The 15,741-nt window shown below is 42.3% G+C and overlaps 2 protein-coding genes across 3 annotated transcripts; one reads left to right on the top strand and one right to left on the bottom strand.

The window, feature by feature from the left end:
- The first annotated feature begins 1,075 nt into the window (after positions 1-1,075).
- pla2g12b (phospholipase A2, group XIIB) lies at positions 1,076-5,134 on the top strand. Its single transcript, XM_047342392.1, has 4 exons — positions 1,076-2,055; positions 2,538-2,626; positions 3,424-3,589; positions 4,439-5,134. Exons 1-4 carry the CDS (start codon positions 1,125-1,127, stop codon positions 4,555-4,557), a joined length of 1,305 nt encoding a protein of 434 aa, XP_047198348.1. The 5' UTR covers positions 1,076-1,124; the 3' UTR covers positions 4,558-5,134.
- Positions 4,714-14,519, bottom strand: oit3 (oncoprotein induced transcript 3). Of its 2 annotated transcripts, none has more exons than XM_047342245.1 (9): positions 14,353-14,519; positions 11,665-12,039; positions 11,472-11,582; positions 10,330-10,452; positions 10,099-10,221; positions 8,947-9,107; positions 8,383-8,795; positions 6,492-6,591; positions 4,714-6,305 (listed from the first exon to the last, which is right to left on the bottom strand). In XM_047342245.1, exons 1-9 carry the CDS (start codon positions 14,408-14,410, stop codon positions 6,174-6,176), a joined length of 1,596 nt encoding a protein of 531 aa, XP_047198201.1. In that variant the 5' UTR covers positions 14,411-14,519; the 3' UTR covers positions 4,714-6,173. The 2 variants fall into 2 exon arrangements, with proteins under 2 accessions (XP_047198201.1, XP_047198200.1); XM_047342244.1 differs by having other exon boundaries at positions 4,714-6,326; positions 14,353-14,515.
- Between the last annotated feature and the right edge of the window lie 1,222 nt (positions 14,520-15,741).

Raw genomic sequence — 15,741 nt, 5'->3', positions numbered from 1 at the left:
TTATTATAACACAATGTCCATTCAGTTTTCAATTGTTACTAATGAAACATCTTAACAGTATTTTGATGTTGTATTAGGCTGATGTGAAGTTAATATTTGCTACTCTATGCACGGTTCAATAGTTTGACCTCTAATGATGCAGTATATTTAAAAACAGGATCATGCGTTTGTTAGTACATCTTTAATTTATGTTAACTAGTGATGTATTAAACTACTAGTAGCATACCATAGCTGTCATATTTAAGTAGTGTCGTATAAAGTATGATAAAATTAAAATATTCTGTATGGAGCCATGATGCAACAGGAAATTAGGACAACCTCTCTCATTTTTAAGCAACAGGAGGAAATAATGAATATTAATTTGCACAAGATGAAAAAGGCAGTGGAAGAAAAACTCCCTCATCAAAAATCACAGCTGGTATCAGAAAAACAAACCTCTCTCTCTTTTTCGGCAGGACAAACTATAATGAACAACAACTCAATTTCCAAAGCATTGGATGCACATTACAGTTCAGACACCAGAGGGCAGCAGGTACATATTTGAAAAGAGTTGTACACAGTGAATTCTGCATTGGAGCAAGCTAGTCAGAAAAATCCACCCAACAATATCTCGGCAAATGAACAAGAACATATTTAGTTGTGTATCTGTATTCTCAGAGCTGAAGTGTGACCTTTATCAAAACACACTGAAGATCATTTGAAGTGTGTGATATCTTGATGAAAGGTCACCGGCTGAAATGCCAGCATTCGAAACGTCGAGTATTAGAGTGAATACGAGGAGTTTTTAGTTTTTTCCAGGATCAAGTTCCTTGTGACTATTGAGTCATAAAATTCCAATTATAGCTTTGTGGATAAAACTGCATCCATTTAATGTGATGGAGAATCACAGGGAATGATTAGATTAGAAGAATAAGGGAAGAAGAGTTCTTGGATTGATAATGGGGTGACCTTTGCCCCTGACGTGATCGAGTGCCTCGGTGTTTGCTGGGACCTAATCACAGGTCAAAGTCTGCTCTCTGGCTGACAGAGACACCAGTGGCACAGTGTGTTTTTGTCCTCACTGCCTGACAACACCTTGTCCTGCCTGGAGCTTCCTCTGCCTGGATTGCCACCACTTCAACGCCATGCTGCTTCGGAATGTGGCCCTGCTCCTCCTCTGCACGTCTGTTGCCATGTGTGCCACTTTAGGCCACTACCTGGTTCAAGCAAAGGAGGTGGAGGAGGAGAAGACAGTGGAGGAGGAGGCCCCTGTTCTAAACTCAGCTGCTGTTAGTGATGGTGTTGTTGAAGCTGCCTCTGTGGATGCAGCTGAAGAAGATGTAGCTGCTGCTGCAGTGGAACCAGAGGATGATGCTCCTGCAGCTGAAGAGGCTGAAGAAATACTCGCAGTGGATCAACCAGCAGCTGACAACAATGAAGTGGATGTCCTCATAGCAGATGGTGCCGCTGCTGAAGAGCCGGAGGCAGACGGTGACGTGCCTGCCGGAGACACCCCTAATGAGGAGGCCCTCACTGAGGAGGCTGTCACCCAGGAACAACCTCCCCCACGAGACAACCCTGCTGTGGAGGCCCTCGCTGAGGAGGCTGTCACCCAGGAACAACCTCCCCCGCGAGACACCCCTGCTGTGGAGGCCCTCGCTGAGGAGGCTGTCACCCAGGAACAACCTCTTCCACGAGACACCCCTGCTGTGGAGGCCCTCGCTGAGGAGGTTGTCACCCAGGAACAACCTCCCCCGCGAGACACCCCTGCTGTGGAGGCCCTCGCTGAGGAGGTTGTCACCCAGGAACAACCTCCCCCGCGAGACACCCCTGCTGTGGAGGCCCTCGCTGAGGAGGTTGTCACCCAGGAACAACCTCCCCCTGAGGAAGAGGGGAATGAGATCACACCGGCCCAGACCAAGCACTCCCTGGACAGACCCTCAGCTAATGAAGATGAAAGCAGTTGGGGCTTCAACTCGATTAGGAGTAGTTTCCAGACGATGCACGGATACTTTGACTCCCTGGTGGAGCTGGTGGGGGGTCACGATGGTGTGTGCCAGTACAGCTGCAGATACGGTAAGACCGAGGAGATCCCTCAAATTAACTTAGAGTTGAGTTACATAGAAAAAACAAATCTTTGGTGTCCTGGAGGAGGAAATCATTAAGGAGACACAGAGACAGATGGATGCTCAGGTTTTTCTAAAGTAGGACTTCCAATCATTATTGTGTTGTCCACATGCAATGTGTTAATTTGCTCAGCTGACTTAAACTCTCAGATTGAATCAATGCTTCTGTCAGTTTATCAACCACTAATGTCTCGATCTAAGATAACGTGCTCGGCCATGAAACTGCTGATACTGAAACCTGCCTGTGCTCTGTTTATCAGTCTGTACCTACAGTTACCCAATCAATACTGATGTTCTCAAACAGAAGTTACATCTTATCTGTGAAGAGATGCACACCTAAGAACACAGATATCCTGTGACTGGGCGGACCTGATGACATTACTTTGTTCACGTTTACACATTCAGCTCACTTTTTTGGTTTTGTTCTTTTAGGAGAAAGTCCTCAGCCTCGTGCCGGCTACCAGATCCCGGAGCCCAACGGCTGCAGCTCGTCTCTGGTGGGATTCCAGGTGAATGAAGCTGTAGGTGGCCTGTTCGAAGCACCAACAGCCCAGAAATACACCATTAAACCCATATAATACATTTGTATTAGCACAACTAATTAGCAGGACAGGGGCAGATCCAGGGGTGGCCAGCTGAAATCTGAGGGGCTCCTAAAGTGCCCCTCTCCTGTCAGTATATATTAAATTTTTTTAACAAAATAGTTGTTTGCTAACAATACTAACAATAAATATGTCACTTTCGCATGAGTTCACATTATATGACTGGCTGGCGACAGGGGGTCACACACTACACGATCTTTCCCCAGGAGAACCCCCCCGACTGGTCTCCAGCAAAGAGACAGAGAATCTGGTGATCATCCTGCTATAGAATGACACATCCAGCTAGAGGAGATGAAACTCTTCAGTCGACGCCAGTTGTAAAGAATAGAGAGCGGCTTGGGCAGGATGATTTTGTCCGAAACTGACCAAGCCCAAGAGACAAAAAAATAAAACACCCTGCCACCCTGAGCCCGACAAACATTCAGGTTTTTTTCTGTCCAAAGCCTGAGTCTGTGTTATCTCTTGCTCTCTGATTGGCTGGAGTTGGCTTGAGTCTTCTCAGATTCCGACAAGATTTCCAGCAGGTTGGAAATCTGATCGGAACGATGAACCTCCCAAATCTTGCCGAAGACTTAACACATAGTGAATTGAGCGACAATCAGGACATATAACTGACTGGTCTGTTTCAAATTGTGGCCCCTTTATGGCCCCTGATTTAGAAAAAGGCTAGATCTATTACTGCTGCACTGACACGATAAAGTTCTTTCTTTTCACAGCTCGACCTCGGGGTCCCCGTCATGACACAATGCTGTGATCAGCTCGACATGTGCTACGACACTTGCGGCATGAGCAAGTACAACTGTGACGCTGTGTTTCGCTCGTGTCTGCTCGACATCTGCTCTGACCTCAGGAAGAGCCTGGGCTTTGTGTCGCAGGTACAAGGTGAGAAGCTTGCAACTAGTTACTTTTCTTTATTTTATTGACTGTGTACTGTGGCAAAATATCAGTGGTGGACACTAACTAAGTACATTTACTCAAGTAGGTACTTGTACTTTATGTTTATGCAACTTTCTACTCCATCACTTGATTTTAGAAGGAAATGTTGTACTTTTGGCTCCACTACCATTGTCTTAGTTACTTTTCAGAAGTCAGTATAAACCATATGTCTCCAGATGTGTTGATGTAGAATGTTTGTGATAAACTGAAGGATAAACTTTATGTTGAGAAAACTCAGAATCAACTCTTTAAAAACCTTTTGGATCAGCTGGAAAATGCGTTGTCATAAAAAACTGAAAACAGGCTGTTTTTCTGAGCTCATGAATAGTTGACATGGTTCCTCTAGACATATGTAGATCTAATAGAATATTATGTATAAACGACTCAACAGTAAATATAGTAGTTCAAGGGAGAGAGAAACAACTTTAGCAGTAACAACATATACGAAGCAGCAATATGAATCCAAAAAACATCAGAAAGAATGGCAGAACATTAAAGTGCACTTTTATTTTTCATACTTGAAGTATGAAAAGTAGAAGTTTAAAGTAACTTAAAATAACAGTAGTAAAGTACATCTTACTTCAATACTTTTACTCAAGTAAGGTTTTGAATGTGGGACTTTTACTTGTAGAGGAGTATTTTCAAAGGATCTGAATACTTCTCTACCACCGCAAAAATATATATGGTGTTATGAATATGATCATCAGCAAGAACATCCCATACAATTCTGTGTATTAACTCTGCCTCCCTTCTTTTTACCTCTTTCTTTTGTCCCTCTCTCTCTTCTTCTCTCAGCCTGTGACTCCATGGCAGAAGTCCTCCACAACACAGTGGGCACTCTGGGCTGCAGGCCCTACATGAACAGCCAGAGGGCAGCGTGCGTCTGCGGGGACGAGGAGCGGGATGAACTGTGATACAGAAAACTATGGAGGACCCCTGCATGGACACTTTCACGGGCAAATAACCAGACTCATTAGCGGCAGATTATTCTGGGTATTTATAGTTTTCTCTCTCAAAGTGGAGATATTTCTCATGAGTCAGAGTTTTAAAGAAAAGACATACATGGAAAATGCAGATGAACAGTTTCTTTGGTTTTATTCATAGAAATTACGTGTCTGGTTGTGACTTTCAGAATCTTAATGAATCACTCATGCATATTACACTCTCCACACTTCATTTTCATTTCATTTTTAGGCCATATTTTGGTCTCTATGACTCCATTACCATAAATTACTCCAAACAAATTTCCTGATGGGGAGGATATTGCAGTTGGATTAATTTGGTTTAGACAGAAACACACAGGATCATTATTATGGCACATGTGGTTCATTGGGTGCTGCTATTTGACTTTTATTACATTAGTTTGGTCAAACCTCAAATCTAAGTCAGATAAAATGTGACGTCTATTACAGTTATACTGAGTTAATGTTGGGTGTAAGTTATTTGTATGTTATTTGTTATTTTGTATGAATAAATACACAACTAATTGCAGATTAACTGACGTGATTAATTCTAGATTAACTGTCAGAGTGATGAAGCAGGGAGGTGCATAATTTCCAGGCACGGCGCTCCGAAACATCTCTTTTCCGCCATGCTGTAATGTGTGACATGCTCCCCAGCCAGTGATTATACAGAGCAGATGAGTCCAACAACAACAAAAGAAGCATCTTTGGATGTATCACATATATTTTTCCAAATCAGTGATGATGTGAAATATAAACCACTTTCAAAAATCCACTAAATCTTTAAACCATAATCAAGCCTGAGAAATGCCTGAAAGTGTGACCCAGAAAAACATCCTTCATGCTGCAGTTGTTACAAATGAACTGTGGCCCCTCAGAATGATTTCTAATAGAAATGCCATTCACTCTAATGTCAGTAAATTGTGCTGCCAGGCAAAGTGGATGAGACGCACAAACTCGGATGCATTAAATAGAAATTGAGTGATCGAGAGTGATGTGAGGGACACTGGAGGTGGAGAAGAGACGAGTGTGTATATCTGCATGTATATGTGTATATGTGCGGTTTTAAATGATACTCTGTGTCTGTGTGTACATACCAAATAAAATGAATCTCCTGGCTTGAGCAACTGGGTTGAATATTGGGGAGTTAAAGTCAAATATATATATACAATTATTATTTCTTACCAATTAATAATCGCTAGAAATACCGTAGAAAAGAATCGAAGTAATTTATCAGTATGATGAAGTTTAGTATGATGAAGTTTAGTATGTCCACACTGACAAATATTTATATGTATATGTCCACAGGTGACAAGGTGAATTTCAACAGGTAAAAAAAAATGTAAGAAATTAGCGTGAACTAGTGCATTTCTGGGACTGTGAACTTCAAATTCAAAATTGGAAGTTACAAGCATTAACTAGTTCATTTTAATCTTTAAGAACTGAACTTTGACCTTTCTCTTTTTTTTGTGAACTTTGAACAAAACTGGATACAACCCTCCCGCCTGCCGATATATAACGTTCTATATGCTGCTGGCCTGTTCTCATGCTGTGTATTAGCATCATGACTAAGGCAGGATGAAGATGGGGCCTCCAGTGAGCGTGTGCTGCTCCTGAGGGTCACTGGTCCGCGCCTCCCGTCGGACACGTCCTCGACAGCGCTGAGCACAGCGGGAGTCTCCTGCCCCGCACACCAACACCTGACAGTGGAGGAACACTTGCTGTAAACAGAGGAAACAAAGAATATTTACAGCAGAGATAGAGAACAATGCCATGTGAGGATACTGCTAATTCACTTCAGTCCATGGGTAAAGTCTTAATATTATACAGACATACGCCCACACACACACTTGCCGCCTGGCTCCCAGCATGCTCGTTGTACTCACTTGGTTGTCCTTGCCAATGAACTTGAAGACGGGGACCTGGAAGTGTTTGGAGAGCTGGTCCTTTGACGTGTACTGGGTCACCGCCTCATCAGAGATGCACCTGAGCAGGGAGACAAAGAGGGGACATTCGATTCAATCTGATTTGTATCGCGCCAAATCATAATATACATCACCTCAAGGGACTTTACATAATAAGTATAGAGAAACCCAACAGTTCCCACAATGAGCAGCACTTTGGCGACTGTGGAGAGAAAAAACTCCCTCATTTAGTGGGAGAAACCTCGAGCAGAACCAGGCTCAATGTGGGCGGCCGGTTGAGGTGAGCAGGGGAAAATGGGAAGGAGAGGAGAGATGGGTGGGAGGGGGAGGAGAAGATAGAGAGAGACCAGGAACAGTATCGCACCATCAGGTTTCAGCTCTGACTAGTTATAATGAAAACAATAAGAGTGTAAAGATGTTATTAATGATAGATACAGCCATATAGGCAGGTGAGATCTCAACACAGTGCTCAGTGACCCGTATGTATTTCTAACAAGCCACTTCATTAAGTTAAGCTGGCCCAAGGCTTTGAAACTCGGCTGTATTCTAATAGGAAATCCTGACAACAGATCACAGCCCCGCTCTGTCTTGGTGTCCAGGGAGCTGCCCGATCAACTCTTACTCTGGATCAAGGGACGAAATGGTTTGCCAGAAGTAAGTGTTCCCCAGATAACGAGGCCGTTTCGATTTTTCTACCCAAAAACATAATTGTTTTCTCTCCACATTAATCAGAGTATGAGGCCAGTGGCATTTTTCATTTGACATTGCCTTCAAGGAGTGGCGATTTCCTGTCCTATAACTGTCAAGCAGCTGTTGCTGAGGCTTTGTCCAAACACCGCAGCCAGGTCGGATCCATGACATTTATTATAAGAATTATTAATGTTGCACAACTACAAGGGATTCTGGTGTTTATGGGAAAATATTAAAAAGTCATACTTCAGCAGTTTTTTTGTGTCTGCATAAGCAGGACACTTTATAGGGTAGGTTAATCCAAATATTAAAAAAGCACTTATTTTAGAACAGAACCATGCAGTTTTATTTTTAGTTGTTCAGGTTATTTACTGAGATTTAATAATACGATGGAGGTCGAAGGGGTTTCATCGGTGGAGCTCACAACATTGTCAAATTACATTTTTAAAATGATAAACCATGTGTGTCCAGAAGTAAAGTACACGTACCATGTCTGAAAATGTACAATAACTTATATACACAGTTGTCACTTTGATTTTACACTTACTTCCTCTAATTTATATAGTACTGTATAATTTTTTTTCCTATATTTAGCTCTTTTACTTAATTTAAATGTTCCTCTCCTTTTTCTCTTTTTCTTTCTCTATATTCTCAATGACTTTGCTCTTATTGCACTGCAGAGCTGACCTGTGCTTCTTGTCCAACACTGACCAACTCCATTGACCCTGTGTTAACTTACATATCACAAATAAAACTTGAAACTAATATATGTACGAGTATTAGAGCCATATTGTAGAAAACAACAATTGTGATATTTTTTAGAATAAAGTTGTAATTTAATGAAGAAAAAAGTCAAAATCTCAGAATTGTTTTCTAAGATATTTGGCCCTAAACTCTATTGTAGTAATAGGAGCTCATTGTCGAAGATTATGGAGAAAATATTTTCCTAAAATTTTGTATTATATTTTCTTTATAGTCTTGAAATCAAAAAGAAATAGGAATTGAAATAGGTATAACATGACCCATCACTGTCTTTGTAGTAGATTCTTATTTTTAGAAAAAGTGCATCACACTTTAAGTAAAAGCAGTAATGTAAATGATGATTCAGCAGTGTTGTGATGTCAGGATGAGTTGTGGCCTCTCAACAGATAAAACTATTCACCCATCTTTGATGAGGTAATACTTGAGAGCCTGGTCAGCTTTGGGGCCTGGTGTGGCAAAGCAGCTCTCCACCAACGCAGAGAGGCCCTCCAGTCTCTCTTTGGGCTCCACCCCGAAGAACAGGGAGTCGTGCAGGCGGAGCTGCGGCGGCGTGTGGTAGGACTCTGAGAACTCAGCGTTCTTGAAGAGCTCCAGGGAGAAGGGGAAGACGCCCTCGCTGTGGCCTGCCAGCTGCAGGGCTGAGCTGCGCAGACTTGCCTGGTATCCGTCCGACACGTGGTACTCCCTGGGGAACTCGCAGGTGACTGGGAGCACCAACTTGCTGGTGCGGACGATCAAGTCTCTGCTGCTACCGGGGCTGCTCTTGGGAAGGCCTGTCACCAGGTTGGTCCCCACAATCTTGTCGTCTGTCACCTGAGGGTCAACATTCACCTCACTTTTAATAGCTTTCCCACCGACAGCCTCACACAACACACTTCTGAAATACACTGAAATTAAAATTGAATTATTCCCATAACTGTCGAGGCCTGTGCACATTCAAGAATTCCAACTTAACATCTCTGACCTCCACCGTGGTGCCGCAGGTCTTCAGGCTGAAGTTGAGATTGATGTGTGTGCCGTTGGAGACGCCTCGACAAGACGAGTTGGACAGGAAGAGCTCCAGTCCTTCTACAAGGTCCTTAGGGACAGACACGGTAATAGAGCTGGACTCACACTGGACTGGCACTGCAGGAAAGAAACATATATCATGACACGGTGCATGGATGTAATAACAAGGGCCAGCACCACAGCCATGGGACTGGATGAAAACATAACGCACAACATGAACTACAGCTGTATAAAAAACTGTAAAAGCAAAGATGGAGAGGCAGTAAAGAAAAATTAAGAAATATTTAAGTGACAGAAAAAATTATAAATTATATCACCCTGACATTTCTGTAAGAGTGGTAGCAAGATGATTAATCAATTACTTGATTGATAAATGAGTTCAGTCATGTCTTAAAAAAAACTGCCAAACTTCACCAGCTCCAGCCTCTTACATGTGATGGTTGGCTGTTTTTCATGAGTTTAACTAAACTTCCGCCAAGAACCCTGTCCGTTTGTTTGTTGGTTTGTCTGTAAGCATGATTACGCAAAAACTACTGGACCAATTTCCACAAAACTTTGTGGAAGAATTAGGTATGGAGTAAAAGAAGAACCCATTCAAGATGTTCCTCTTTTGTTAACATTGTGAGATATAATTGATGAGTTGATCAAAGGGAAAATTAATCTGCAGTAAAGATTGGATTCAATATCAAAGCCTCTTTTTAGCCAAATGACTAAATGGATGGAGTGTCTCATTTCCTGAAAAGGAGGACTGTAGCAAAGTATTGATCAGTCGTCTTATCATCAGTCCAGTTATCCACCGCTAATATAATCCTCCCTGAAAGATAAATAATCAGCATTATGTTAGAAATATAAGTTACGGCCTGAGGGAAATCCATTCTAGTCAAATCTCTACTATCCGGAGCGTCCTTTCAGATTAATGCAAGCATGTAACTAAGATTCATCTTGCTTCACTGTGTGATTGATTATCTAACTGCAGCATCTACCTTTCTAACACACACACACACACACACACACACACACACACACACACACACACACACACACACACACACACACACACACACACACACACACACACACACACACACAGACGCAGACACACACTCACCCTGACACGTGCGTTTATCCTCTCCCAGCTCCAGCCCTCTGGGGCAGTGGCACTGATAGGAGTCCAGCAGCGAGGAGCAGCCGTGGGTGCAGCCTCCATTGTTCACGTGGCAGCCTGCTATCTCTGCACAAGGCCACACGGAGAAAAGAAAAAGACATTGAAGAACACAGTGTGCTCCCCTGATTGGTTTAACTATCTCAGCTGCGGTGTCATATACAAATATAATTGTACCTCTGCAGTGGTGTCCGTCCTCATCCAGCACGCGGCCCGGCCCACACTCACAGCGCCTGGACCCCTTGGTGTTCACACACAACTCGGCACAGCCGCCATTGCCCTTCTCACACTCATTCACATCTGAACACAGGACATGCAAAACACCGGGGCCAGATATTATTAGCAGATGAGTCTTGTTATAATTGACTGAGTACCAGGTGGATGGAGTTTATTACCGCAAAGGCAATTCACTTAGTGTTTCAGGAAAGAGGAGGATAAATCAACTTAAAGGACTTCAAAACAGATTTCATAATACTGAGCAGAACTGGTAAAAATATATGTGTTGATATGATGGATTACATAAAAGGAGAGAAAAGAGTGAGAGTGTGACACAGTGAGGAGAAAGAGGGAGTGAGTATGGAGAGAAGAGAAAGTTGTTTCTGAGACAGGGAGAGGAAGATTTGGTTGATGGTTGAATAATGAGATAATGTCAGTTCTCAAGCTGGCTATAGGCGCGTGCTCATAGGTCTTGTTTTTCTTCTTCCCACACACACACATTTATTCAGTCACTTGCCGGCAAGTTTATGAAAGGTGTTGTAAGCATATTTTACGCAGCGTTACATGTTGGGAACATTTCTGTCTTCATTATTTTTTCTGACAACATTTTACAAATATTTGTTGGTTGGCGTTGTTTACTTATACCACATTCTTATTAATGGTGTGGCAGCTGCTATTCTGAACTGTTTGATGTTGAGGTATTCTGTTGTTATGTTGTCTCTGAGGATTACAGAAAAGGTTGACTATATATCTATTCACTCACCTGTATCAATGCAATTTCTGTAACATCCACTATTCATATCCACTTTTATATCATTAAAAGTTAAATAATATCCATTTAAAAATCAATTCAAATGAAGGTGATGGATGGTGCTGACGGAGTGATAAGGATGCTGATGAAGACAATGAGCATCATGTTATTAACAAATTTTGTAGTAATTTCTATATGCACTTTCTGTTTGCACTTCTTTCAGGCTCTTTGGCGCGTGTTATTTCTGCCCCATTATGAAGTCAAAATCGTGTGGTATCTGTTCTCTCTTCTTATCTTTGACTGTTGCACAATTTATCTGTCCCCTCTCTTCCTCCCTGTGTTTCTGTCTCACCCAGGCACGTTTGTCTGTCCGGTCCCAGCTCAGTTCCAGGAGCACAGCGGCAGTCCGACTCCGGACAACTGGGACCTGCACAGTCCTCCTCATCGCAGATATCATAAAAATCTGTGGAACATACATGCAGGACAGGGAAATGAAAACCAATGCAAATTCATGATTTTAATATTTTTACATATCATACACTCACGGCCACAGTACACGTGGAAGCAGACTGTGGGTCTTGGCAGGCGGTACACAAAGTATCCCCCGACGCAGGCCTTCACGTCTGCACTGGCATTCCACTGGCAGCAGTTGTCGTTGAAGCTGGCACACACTTGGAGAGTGATAATGCCGTCATTGGGTTGAGGGTGGCTGCCGTTGAGCCAGACGGGAGCGTGGGTGCCACAGTGATTCTCAGGGATGCAGAAGGTGGGCATGGCATCTCCGGCCATGCCAGTGAAGCGGTACCATTCACCGGACATGTGGCTGTCACACTGCGGCACGCCGGAGGACTTGTTGACGTGGTAATCTGTGTTCCTCCAGGGTTCATTCAGGCTGATGTAGGCCGAGCACGGGTCCAAGGCTGAGGCAAGAGGGTGGGATGAGAAAAATGGAACAAGAAAAAATATAAACATGATGTAAATGGGCGTTGTAAAATAGGTCAGAGAGGAACGGCTGGACAATGAGTGGGAACACAGTGCAGTCACAGAGAGTAACTCTATGAGGAGCTGGTGGGGCCCTGTCTTTTTTTTCCACATAAAACAACATTTACAATAAATATGACCATTTGTTAAGATTTTGTATTTTCTAAGCTTTTTTTGAAGAACACTTGCTTAACCAAGGAACCACTGTTAATATATTCAATGATGTGTGGCTTTGCTCAAAGTTATAGAGTTTACAGTGAACTTAAACGTGCGCCTCACTGGATGTTGGACATTGGTCCCTCTGTGTAATTTGTGGCCTTTTTTTGGCCCCTGATTTAGGAAAAATCCTACATATGCCACTGCTGGGGGAGAGACGAGGTACACTCTGGACAGGGCCGACATACAGAGACAAACAACCGTTCACGTAAATATTTACCTCTTCAATTCAGAGTCTTCAGTGAATCTAATCCCAATCTGCATGAACATGCAAACACCACACAGAAATAAACTCTCTGAAATAACATTATCTGCATGGCTAAATACCATTAGATGTGATTCTGTGTGTTATTTTAAAGAAATGACCCTTTAGTAGTGACGCTAATTTCAGGAAACACCATTAGTTACTTTGGGGAGGTTTAAAATGTCAGCTCAGTCCATAGACAAGCTATAAATCGTCTCTTGTGCCGTAAATCAAACATTTGGAACTCCATGATGAACTCTAACACAGTCAATTCTAATTGAACTAAAAGTCAACAAACCGTCCACAAACGGCTCTTTGTCCTGCACCTTCTGTCTGTGGTGACTCTTTTCACTACGGCCGGATTGTGCCAAATCAGGAGAACAACTGAACGAGCAGAAAAAACGAGGTGCAGCAAAACAATCAATGGCCTCTCTCTTCTTCAGGCCCTGTCAACAGTGTAATTAAGAGGTGGATGTGAAACAAATTGAAAAGAAGAAGACGTGAGCTGATGATGGTGATGTGCAAAGTGGGCCAGGGAGAGAGAGTCGTCTGGGATGAAGACACAGCAGGAGGGGGAGCAGCTCGACAGCAAAGCTTCTTTTGTGACAAGCCAGAGCCAGGAAACATGAGGGCGAGCAACCAGAACATTTAGTGACACTTTAGTGGAGCAGTAACCACCACTATAACTTTATAGGCTTTCCATTTAGTTGGATTGCTCTGCATAGACATCCCATATTAACACTGTTACTCATACGTTGAACGAAAAATAACTTTCTGTGTGACCACTAATGGACTTGACATTTACCATGACAATAACTGTTCCTCTTCCTGTAGCTAAAGTAAACATGAAAACACACAAACACGTACTCCACATTACGGCGAGTCAAATTAACTGATAGCACCTTGGATCTTGAAAGCTACGTAAACACATTTGTGTGCCATGGGACAAATTTTACGACCATAAATGATTTAATCCACTAATGGACAAGTCCGTCTTGTCACAACCTGCTGCTCCAGTAAAAGCAGAGGGATCAATCCGGGGACTCACAGAATAAACGACCGGTTTTGGAGACGTACAACTGAGGGGGGCAGAGGACACAGCTGACTCATGTGGGTGTATGTAAATGGAGGCGTTAAATCTTCCAGATGGAGCTTGAATATCTTAATTTGGCTATTAAGGGAACGTTGTGGCGGCGTTTTACTTGTGTCAGACGCCTGCATCTTATCTGTGCAGATGAAGATGAAGATGATGAAGACCCAACCTTATTGTTGTTATTATTTTTGCCACAACAATAATGTTAATAACAATACTTATAAGATGGTGATGTTCTCTATTTATCTTGTCCTCAACGAAATCGTACTCAAACAACAGATCAGTGATCTAATCCTGCAAAAAAGTAGTCCCCATTTTTCTACAATCCGATATACTGTATCTTTTTCTTCTGTGTCATTATTGTTTTTTGCATCAATCCCACATATTCATCTTGCTGCTGTGGATGCGGGATCAATTTTGTATTAATCCACAGTTTAGAATAGTCCCAAAGAAATACATTCAGTACCCAGCAACTTTAGGAAAATGTACATATTTATTTATTTAATTCTCAAAATTGGTCTTTTCGTTGGATTTGTAAACAAAAGAGTATAGTCTCTGCTTTATCCTTTAATCTATAGTAAATAGGAAAGGAAAAATAGTAGCAAAGAAGAATTTTATAAACACAGAGATTAAACTCAAACTCAGTACAATAAATAATCTTAAAACTAGGAAATGCTACTCAGGAAATTTTGCACTCACCTTTACCTGCAACAGCAAGAAGCTCCTGCAGCAGACTGATCATCACCAGAATAATCATGTTGTGTTTATATTTAAATCAAAGATACCAGGAGCTCAGTGTGGATGTTTGTGTGTGTGCAGCCTCTCTGGTTCCTCCTCAGAGGAAGTCTGTCTTTAATAGTCACCTCTTATCTGCATGTGTCATATTGTCATGTCTCTTTCTCACCTTGACCTTTCACCTTCTGCTCCCCAAATCCAGTAACAGGACGGACAATCCTCCTATTGTTTCACACAGAACACTCCTCATATTCCACTCCAGTGTTTTTTTTTTTTTTGCTATCATGCTGAGAAAAAGTGTGTGGGGTTTATGACACGTCTAAATGTCTATCTCGTTTTTTGTTATCCTTTGTGATTTAACGGGCATGAAAATATGAGCAATGATCTAATCTCCAGAAGCATTAAACCGATCTAATTAATCTGCTTAGTGTCATGCTGGAGCCTCCTTCACTTCAAGGATCGGCGGGGTCTGCACAGTCAGGATTTACCAGAGTTGACTGAGACCCTTGGCGAGGACACGCTGTGCTAGTGGAGTAAACGTGTTCTCATCTAGCTCATTACTTGACTACCATGTACAAGGCCTGAAGCTTCATTTAGAAACTGTCCACACTAACCTGACGCTTGCACTTTTTACTACTTATATGTAATTAAATCAATGGAGGCATTAATCCAAAAGGCTTTTCAGGTGGAACACACCATTCTTTCTTTGGGATTAAGTTAGGCCTCATGGTGGCAGGCCTTCACAGCGCAGGCAGATTCAATCAGCACCATGCGTGGTAGTAAAGTCACACAGAGCCTACTGTATATATTTATGTTTTTATCAGCTCCCTTCATTTTCCATTTTGTCTAACTTTGCTCTAAATTTCAGCTCAATGTGGTTTTCAGAGTTTGGATTTGTGAGTAAACTTTTATTTAACAAGTCAGCTGGTAATAGCTCCAGCTTCGCTTTGCAAAGGATAAGTGCTATAGATCCACATCAACATTTGTTGGGTTCTTCCTTGTGTCATGCCCAATCCCTCCATAACATTTAAAAATCCATTGAGTAGTTTTTGCGTAATGCTGCTAACAGCTGCAGACTAAAACATAACCTCTTAGGTGGATGTAATAAGATTGAAAGGAAAATAATTTTAATTGTCCATTACCTATTTTTAAACTTTCAGATTTGCAGCCTGCTGCTTCACGTGGCCATTGTACACACACAGTTTATCTCCACAGGTCTATCTCATAGGATGTCCTGTGCAGGGAGAGCTGGAGGCCAAGGAGAGACGGAGGAGGTGGTCAAGACCTTGAAAAGAAGCTTGTTGTAAATATCTGCACTAGGTCTATTAATCACAGAGAGAACAACAGAAAACT

This window comes from Hippoglossus stenolepis, chromosome 12 (genome assembly GCF_022539355.2).
Source record: "Hippoglossus stenolepis isolate QCI-W04-F060 chromosome 12, HSTE1.2, whole genome shotgun sequence".
Taxonomy (NCBI): Eukaryota; Metazoa; Chordata; class Actinopteri; order Pleuronectiformes; family Pleuronectidae; genus Hippoglossus; species Hippoglossus stenolepis.
Note: the sequence above shows the minus strand (reverse complement) of the source record. Positions and strands in the feature narration are given on the sequence as shown.